Source organism: Dictyostelium purpureum (assembly GCF_000190715.1).
Source record: "Dictyostelium purpureum unplaced genomic scaffold DICPUscaffold_355, whole genome shotgun sequence".
Taxonomy (NCBI): Eukaryota; Evosea; class Eumycetozoa; order Dictyosteliales; family Dictyosteliaceae; genus Dictyostelium; species Dictyostelium purpureum.
In genome coordinates this window covers 22241-32500 of record NW_003519691.1, presented here as the reverse complement: position 1 = coordinate 32500, position 10260 = coordinate 22241, and the positions used below count along the sequence as shown (strand labels likewise).

Sequence of the window (10260 nt, the reverse complement as noted above, 5' to 3'; positions counted from 1 at the left end):
TTTGTATATTTTCACAAACCATAAAATAAAAAAAAAATAAAATAAACAAAATAAAAAAAAAATAAAAAAAATAAAAAAAATAAAAATGTTTAACCCAAGCAGTAAAAATAATAACGATAATAATGATAATGATAATAAAGATGATAGTAATATAAATACTGATATAATAGATAGGGATTATAAAAATGATAATAATGAAAATTCTGTAATATTAGTATCAGAAAATAATAATAATAGCAATAATAATAATAATAGTTATAATAATTTAAAATCATTTTTATTTATACATAAAGTAAATAAAGATGTAAGTTATCTAAATTTAATAACAAGTTATTTAGGATCGTTCCTGAGTATTTGTTTTCTTGTTTTTATAAATGTTGCACAACCATATATTTTAAACTCATTAAATATTAGCGATGATCGTCAAGGTAATTATTTTTTATTACTTAAATAATGTAATCACTATAATAATAGTAAATAATAATACTTATAAAATATTTAATTCTTTTTAGGTAATGTTAGTGGTAATATATCATTTTGTAATGAAGTTGTAATTGTTTTAGCATCATATCTTTGGGGTATATTGAGTGATAAAGTAGGAAGACGTATAGTTTATAGTGCCGGTATGTTTATAATTGGTATAGGTTTAGCTATTTATCCATTCGCAAATTCAATATTATGTTTAATGATCTTTAGAGTAGTGTTTGCAATTGGTGCCGCATCATGTTCATCAATGCTTTCAGCTGTATTGGCCGATTATATACCATTCATAGACAGAGGTAAAGCAAGCGGTTTATTAGGTTTTTCAGCAGGTGGTGGTGCAGTATTAGCATCTTTAGTATTATTAAAAATACCAGATATCATCAATAACAATTCTAGTTTAGGTCCTTCTAGATCCACAGAGTTAACATATGGTATGACAGCTGGTTTAGCGGTAATAGGTTCAGTTATATTGTTCACATGCTTACAATGGAAATCGAAAGAGTCATCAATCGCAAATAATGATAGAAAGAGTATTTTAACAATAGCATTGGATGGTCTAAAAGCTGGTAAGAAACCATTGCTTTCATTAGCTTATGGTTCTGGATTTTTAGCTCGTGGAGACAGTGCCATCGCCACCACTTTTCTTTCATTATGGATCTACCAATATACTCTATCTGTAAATGGTGGTAATAAAACAGATGCCCTCTCTAAAAGTGGAACCATCTCTGGCATTGCTCAAACTTGCGCCTTGTTTTTCGCTTTGTTTGCTGGCTTCCTCTGCGATCGTATGAATAGAATTTTCGCTATGGTCCTTTTGGCGTTGGTTGGTTGCTTTGGTTATTTCCTTTTAGCATTCAGCGAAAATCCTTTAACCACTCAATTTTTTGTAGGTGCTTGTATTATTGGATGTGCCGAAACAGGTATGGTAGTTTCATCAACAGCTCTAGTCGCTCAAGAGTCTCCCATTGAATTACGTGGTTCGGTAAGTGGTTTCTTTGCTCAATGTGGGTCACTCGGTATTCTTGTTGCCTCATTATTAGGTGGTGTTCTCTATGATCAATGGAAAGGTTTCCCATTTGCTCTATTTGGTGGTTTCTCTGCTATCCTCTCCATCTGGGGTTTAATAATATTTTTTATTACTCAATATCAATCAAATTTATCTCCAAGTAAATTTAAAAATTTCTTTTTAAATTTGGTATCAAATAACGATAAAGAATATAACAACCAAATGAAATTCAATGATTTAAAAAATCCTTTATTGGTATAAAAAAAATATATTCATAAATCATCAACTCAACATCAACACAATTAATAACACATCAATCAGTTATAATAATTTTTTTTTTATAATCACAATTTTTTTAATTATTATAATTTTTGAAAAAAAAAAAAAAAAAAAAACTATTTATTTATTCATTTAGTCAATTAAAATAAATATTTTATTTTAAAGTAAATTTAATATATAATAATTTTATAGGTGTAAAAAGCTTAGAAATAAAAGAAATAAAATTACCAAGGTTACTCAATTATTTTTAATCAAAAAAAAAACCTTCACCTAACCAAAAAAAAAATATTTTGTAAATTTTATGAGTAAATTAGATTTTTTTTTTTTTTTTTTTTTACAGTTAAACCACTTTGAGGTTGTGCATTTTTTTTCTTTTAAATTTTGAAAGATGCACCCCTTTTTACCTTTCAATTTTGGGAATCACAATAAAAAATCTAATTAAATTGTTTTTTTTTTTTTTTTTTAAATTTTTTATATTTTAATTTTCTAAAAATAATTATTTTTAAAAAAAATCGATTTTTGTAATTTTTTTTTTATGCACAACATAAATAAAAACAATATAAAAATAATAAAGTAATAACAATAAAAAATAATAATTTATATTTAAATTTCAATTAAAATCTTTTTTTTATTTTTTGTTTTTTTTTAAAAAAAAATGATAAAATTTTTTTTTTTAATTTTTTTTTTTTTAATTATCAATTTGTTAAATACAGTAAATGGTTCACCATGCCCTAAAGCTCCATCTGTAGACCTGAAAAAAGGTGAATGTGACAGTAACTTTTTTATTATGCAAGGTCCAAAGGTAATAATTCACAATTTTTACATGTATACAGATATTAAATTTCAACCTTTACCAATTTCAAAAGCCTATGAGGGTGGAGTTTTACAAGTAGAGCTAGATTACGAAACAACCTATAATATTACATTCGAAAATCCTAATTGTCCTGATGGCCGTCAGGGTGAAGATGTAACAACAAATAGTGGACCAAGATTAAAAATTACACAACCAAAATGTATGAATTCATTTTCAACAATCGATTTCGATGATGGTGAGGATCAACCTAACAACCAAAGAACCTTTCAAATTAATGGTGGTACCGTTCTATTACCACACGAAATTAAATTTGATGGCACTGATGAAAAAAAATTTTATACATTTTTAGATGGAAGAACTGAATGCCAAGCTAGTTTTTACTTGTATCAAGGTGGCAATCAAGGTGTACCAGATATTCAAGTATTCCCAGCTACTTGTGGCAGTGGTGGTAGAATTCTTTTGCTTGGTAGTGGCGAATATTCATCGGTTGCTTTATACAATTCATTAGACTCGATTATTCCTCCAACTACTAATATTGACAACTTTGAAAATTTAAAATCAGGTGACTATTATTTTGTCTTAGAATCAAGTGCTTGTGGCAAACAACGTTTCGAAATAATAGTTCCAACTGGTATGCCAGAATATGAATTGACTCTTTTCGATGACTCATGCCCTATCTCACCAATTTATGAAATGTCTGTTGATGGCTACGATTTTACTGTTATAGTTAATGGAAATAGAGTCAACAGCACCTTCACCAGAACATTAGGCCAATCAGTTGAGGTCGAAATATTAAAATGTGGTACTTTTAATGTTCCTTTTAAAGATATCGCTTCGATTCCCCCAATTCATTATAGTATTTCAGAGACCAACTTTTGTCAAGAAACCGCCATTCTCCATTATGATCCTGATGTTGTTGGAGATATTACCATAGAAGTATTAAATACAAATACCGGCCAACCATCAACTACCCATCTCGAGAGCGATAATTCATTCACAGTAAATGACCCAAGTATGTTTATCTACAATGTTAAATCTGAATGCTATTCAGAACCTATCAAAATTTTATCAGTTAAAAGAGAGCCAAACTTCGTAATTTCAAATAAAACAAACTATTGTAATGAATTGGTTGATATCACAGTTACAAATTATTTAGATTTTAAAGATATTTACCTTTATCTTGGAGGTGAATATATTTATCCAGTAAATGGTGTTTTTAAACAAGTCCTAAATCAACGTTATTCACTTTATTATCAGCGTTTTGGTTTTTGTAATTCAGAGAGTCTTTCAATTAATGACCATATCAATAAAGCCAATATTTATGTCAAATCAAAAATGTCCAGCGACCCAAATTGTTTATCCGAATCAACGGTATTTAATATCTCTATTTTCGATGCTTTTACAAATCAATTTATTGTTTCTATTAACCAGAGTGTTTCCCAATATTCTTTCCCTGATCAACAATACACATATGATTTGGCTGGTGCTAATAAACTTTATTGCAATGCAGTCTTTAAATTTGATTACGAACGTAGGTATATTATTTTAAAACTTAAATTTATATTGAATAAATTTTAACTAATTGCTTTTTTTTGCGTATTTTAGTAACTAAACCACAAATAATAATTGAAACTTTATCAAAGCCAATTTGCAAATATTCCCAAGATGGTGGTATTATTATAATTACTGGTTCAAGAGAAATACAAGATCTTTATGTTGATAATTACCCTAAAACCCCTGGGGCACCCATTGAGGTTTCAGCCGGTAACCATTCAATTACTGGTATATTCAAATCATATTGTGGTGACTTTGAAACCTATTATTTTGTTGATTCGCAGTTTCCAAGTTTTAAAGTCGAATATGACATAACACCAGTTTCAAACTGTATCAACGGTGATGGTAACATTGCTGTAAAAGACTATTCAAAATATGCATCATTGGAAATAGATGGAGCCCCATACAGCGGAGTAAATAGTCAAGACTACTCATCAAAAAACTATAATGTATCATTTTCAATTGATTTAGGATCATCCCAAATTTGCAGAGGCTTTGAAATGGTTTTTCTACCAACTTCAATCGCAATCACTCCATCCTATAGAATAGTACAACAACCATTATGCGATGAAGATGAGCAAGATACTAGCGGTGTTGTTGTTATAGATTATATAAAAAATAAAAATGGACAAGAATATCCAATTGAATTTACCAATGGAAGAGAAAGTTCCTCTATGGACGGTCTAGCTCCAGGAATGAATGAGTTGAATGTTGTTAGTGGCTCTTGCAGCTGGAATATTCAAGTTAATGTGCCAGTAGCCAATGTTACCATTACACCAGTTCTAGATTTATTCACTGTTAAAGAGTGCAATAGCTATTCCCGTTATAGATTAGATTTTAATAACGAATACGCAGCACTCACTTCCTCAAGCGATGAAAACACCGACCCATTAACAAAATTTTATGTAACAGTGGATTCATTCGGAACAAAAACGGTAGGTGTTAATTATGGTAGAAGATGTTTTAAATATATTACCCTTGAGGTTAATTATCCAAAATTACCACAAATCAAATACACTATAACTTATAATGGCGAACCTGGTTGTGCATCCTCAATTAACATACAAGTGGAAGATTATAAAAAATATGAAGTATTAAAATATGGAGACGCAGCAATTAATCCAGATGGATTCTTTTCAAATGTTATTCCAGGTCAATATCTCTATTACAGATTATTTAATCTAAGCTGTACAATCCCCGAACTAATTATAATTGATGAACAACCAACCATTAGCAGATCAACAGTAAATGAATCATGCAACGAAGCCTATACAGGTAAACTTAGTGTGCTCGATGCCGATAAAAATAATTACTACTATTTACTTCAGAATATTGATAATAGTTACGAGAATGACTTCTATTCAACCTATCCAGTTAAATCAAATCAAGATAAATCATCATTCGAATATATTGGTGGCCAAAATGTAAGATTACTTAAAATCAAAAAAGACCAACCAACTTGTATTATAGAGAATAAATTGGAATACTCTGGTTCAGAACCTCAGCTTTTAATTAATGTAAATGATCAATGCTCAGATGAATTGGGTTCAGTCTCTATAGTTCCAGATATTTCAGGTTTAGAAGGCACTTATACATTAGGTGATCCTAATACACCAACTTCAACACCATCTCAAACTCCATCATCAACTCCATCACCTACTATGCCACTACTTGTAGATGGGTCTGCTTTTGCTTTGGGCAGTAGTAGCTCTTCAGGTGGTGTATCCGCTGGCAATTACTCACTCCTCTACACAATTACATCAGACTTTTGCAAAAGAAATTTCCACTCATTCATTAATGTTCCATACTCTGAATCTATAAATGTTTCGGTCACTGCTTGTCAAACTGTTCAATTTGTGCCCAAAAATTTAAATCAAACCTATAGTTATACAATATTTAAACCAAACCAAGAATCTATCGAAACCCATAATATTACAGGAACATTTTCATACAACTCTTTTAATGAATCTGGTACATTTATTTTACAAGTTTCATCTGGTAGTTGCATTAAAAACCACACTCTTTCAATCGAAAAGTGTAACAATAGTAAATCAAATGTTGGTTTAATAGTTGGTTTGGTTTTAGGTTTAGTTGCTCTGGCCACAATCATCGCACTTGGTATCTTTTTATACAAAAAAAGAGTATCTGGAACAAAGGTCAAAGATGTTGCTCCAATTCAACATGAATTAAGCACAGTCAAATTTTATCAAGGCGGCAAAATTGTTGAAGCCGATAAATTTTAAGCAACAATTGTTGGTAATAAAAAAAATAAAAAAAAAAAAATTTTAAATAAATTTTTGTCCAAAGAACCAAAAATATCTTTTTTTTTTTTTTTTTTATTTTCTGAATTTTTATATGTATTAAAACAAAGCTCGTAAAAAAGATAATTATTTTTTTTTTATATTCGCTTTAAAGCTCGTAAATTAATTTTTATTGGCAAATATTAAATTGAACATTATTTTTATTTTTTTCATTTGTTATTCACACAATTTTTTTTTCTCTTAGATTTAATTTTTTTTAATTACCACCACAAACAATTTTTTTTTTTTTTTTATTTTTTTTTTTGTGTATAAAAAATAAATAAAAAATGGATAAAATTTTTAAGTATTTTTTATTATTTTTTATATTTTGTAATTTTAATAGTTTTGTAAATAGTTTAAAATGTTCACCTGTATATAAATTAATAGATAATGGAGGGTGTGATAGTAAAACCAATGCTATAGTGCCACCAATATTCTATATTCAAGATTATTACAACTATGAAAATATTTCTTGTAGTCCATCACCAATTTCAAATACTGTAGAAAATGGAGCCTATTATCTCTATCTAGATTATGGTGTAAATTATACAATTACATTAACAAACACAAGTTGTGATGTACCAAATATAGTAATTCAAGAAACAACAAAAAACTATCCAAGAGTAGTGATCACCCAACCAAAGTGCCTATACTCGAGTGCAACCATCAATTTTATTGCAAACGATACTAATAGTAAAAGAAATTATTATATTCAGAATACCCAAGTACAATTACCATATGAAATGGTATATAATAGTAACCAGGCTATCAGTTTTTATTCAGCAATCAATAATCAAACTGAATGTAAATCAAATTTATACTTAAAGTCTGAAATAGAAGGTACTCTTAATTTACCAGAGATTGAAGTTATACCAGCAACATGTAATATCAGTGGTGAAATCAATATTTTAAATTATCAAAACTATACCCAAATCACTCTGTACAATAGCAACAATATTACAATATCAAGTAATAACACCAATGGTACCTTTGTAAATTTAGCAGCTTCCCAATATACTTTGGTATTAGTATCAGATACTTGTGGAAAGCAAAGTTTAGCAATCACTGTAGAAAATACTCCACCACCATATCTTATGGCATTAGAAGATGAATCGTGCCCAAGTAAACCCATGTTCTCAATATCTTTCAACGGAACCTATAATTACTCCATCAATAAAGGCTCACAAACTCTTCATAATCCTTTCGAATATGACCACCAACCAATCTTTGTTAATATTACTAATTGTATCGCCTTCCAAATCCCACCAGTATCTTATGCTTCTGTTCCACCAATTAAATACACAGTTTCTAAATTAGAGGACTATTGCAACAAAAATTATACCATCACGCTTGATTATGACTCATCTTTAGTTTCAGATTTAATCATCGAGTATTTTAACATTGATAATATCCGTGACAGTGGTGTTGTATCTTTAAATGGTAAAAGTTTCACTGCAGATATTGACCATCGATATGAAATTTCTTCAAGCTATTGTTATAGTGATAAAATCAAAATCGAATCACCATCACCAGTACCATCGTATACCTTTTCAAATAAAACCAGTTATTGCAATGAATTGATAGATATTTCAATTACAAATTGGGAAAACTTCACCACTCTCTATATTATTGCTAGTAATAATGATGGTTCAGCCCAACCAATTCCATCAGTAAATGGTACTTTCAAGCAAGTTCCAAATCAACAATACAATCTCTTTTATGTTTACGAAAATTGTACCGACAATGAAAGATTTATTAAAATTGGAAATAACAATATAGATGCAAATATATATTATACCACCAACATTATAAATCAGCCAACATGCAACGATGCCTTCAATGGTATACTTGAAATAATTGTTTTCGATAAATTTACAGATAAAGAAATAGTTAGAGTAAATGAAACCTTAACATATTATGACGATTTCACAATTAAATATTTAATTAATCTTTTACCAGTATTTGGTTGTAGTGCAAATGTAACTTTTAATTATGATCGTAAGTAAAATTACAGTTTGGTTTTTTTTTAATTTTGTTTTTCTAACAAATACTAACTAAAATAATTCTTTTATAGGTAAAATCCCAGATTATCAAATTACAACATTAACCAAACCTGTTTGTATTTATTCAAAACAAAATGCAACAATATCAATAAATTCATCTACTTCCATTGGATCAGTTTTAATAAATGGCATTAAACAAAATATTAGTGTGCCTTATCAAGTTCCTATTGGTAATAACACAATTACAATAAATTTTGTTTCTAATGGCGCTATATGCTATTCTATTACCACATTTTATAATGTCGAAACCCAGTTCCCAGATTTCCAAGTAAAGTATGATACTACTCCAATTAATGATTGTAGTGCAAACACAGGTTGTCTCTCTATCATTGACTATAGTAATTATACAAGCTTAGCAATTAGTAATGTATCAATCTTAGCAACTGGTAATAGTAGCAACACCTATCCTTCTGGTGATGTTCAAGTTGATTTCTCAATTTTATTAGATAAAGAAGCAATCTGTTCTGGTTCTGTAGATATTTATATTCCAACCTCAATCCAAATTAATGAGGCCTCACCTTCTTTCCAAGTCATTCAACAACCTTTATGTGATGCTGATAATAGTGGTGTTATAGTATTTGATACTATAAAATCAACAGATAATAAAATCTATGTCATAGATAGTATTGAAGGAGATAATACCAATGCCCTTTCTCCAGGTAATCATACATTTATGGTTTATAGTGGTTCTTGTAGTTGGGAAATCCCTGTTCAAATTAATTCGACCAATGTTGTAATCGAACCAGTTTTAGAATCTTATTTTATCAATCAATGTGCAGGTAGTTATCGTTACAAGTTAACCTATAACAACTATTTAGCAGAAAAAACATCAGTTGCCAAAACAAACAATAACCAAATAGGAAATATAATTATAGGGGATACTCTTTCAAATAGTAAAGTTATTAATGTCAACATTAAATATGGTAATAAACAAGTTTGTCAACAAATCTTAAACATTGAACCACAAAAACCAACCTATATTCCAAATATAAACTATACAATTATTACAAACAGTATTAATAGAACCTGCCTTACAGATAATGACATCGATATTAAAGTAGAAAACTATAATCAATATCAAAATTTACTCTATGGCAGTGTTGCAATCGATTCAGAAGGTTTCTTTAAAAACGTTAGAAGAGGAGATTTTATCACTGCTTCCCATTATAAATTTAACTGTAATATCACCACCCATGTACTCTATGATAAACAACCAATTACAATCCAATATTCAACCTGCATCAAAAAAGAAGATTATCTCTTATTAAAAATACTCATGCCTGTTAGTGTTTTCATTATCGGTTTAGTTCTTGTTATTTTAATAATCATAAAGAAAAGAAAAGATAACAAAGAGTATCAAAGTAGACATTTTATTAAACTTACATCAACTGAAGAAGATGAAAGCCAATTTGATTTATACAACTCCACCAGATAAATAATTCACAAAAATAAAAAAAAATAAAAAATAAATTAAAAATTTTAATTTTATTAATCATTGGAAATATTAATTTTGATTTTTTTTTATTTCACATAATATTACAATATTATAATTCTTTAGTTATATTAGTGATATAAATAATAAATTAAACTTATACTATTATAAATATCACCATCACAGCTTTTGAAAATAAATTGTAACATTATGCTTAGATTCACCTGAATATCTTTATCAAATAAACTCTGTACTAATGCAACATCAATCTAGGTTTACTAAAATCTATTGGTGAAATATGAAATAAAATATTTTTTTTATTTCATAAA

General features: G+C 28.5%; 2 protein-coding genes across 2 annotated transcripts; both read left to right on the top strand.

Moving 5' to 3' along the window:
* Positions 1 to 85: 85 nt before the first annotated feature.
* Positions 86 to 6379, top strand: DICPUDRAFT_157347 (uncharacterized protein; the record flags this gene model as incomplete). The annotated part of the gene is made up of 4 exons (XM_003292565.1): positions 86 to 428; positions 513 to 1649; positions 2482 to 4113; positions 4188 to 6379. 4 exons carry the CDS (start codon positions 86 to 88, stop codon positions 6377 to 6379), a joined length of 5304 nt encoding a protein of 1767 aa, XP_003292613.1.
* A 344-nt stretch (positions 6380 to 6723) lies between these two features.
* Positions 6724 to 9934, top strand: DICPUDRAFT_83219 (uncharacterized protein; the record flags this gene model as incomplete). The annotated part of the gene is made up of 3 exons (XM_003292564.1): positions 6724 to 6740; positions 6780 to 8434; positions 8511 to 9934. 3 exons carry the CDS (start codon positions 6724 to 6726, stop codon positions 9932 to 9934), a joined length of 3096 nt encoding a protein of 1031 aa, XP_003292612.1.
* Between the last annotated feature and the right edge of the window lie 326 nt (positions 9935 to 10260).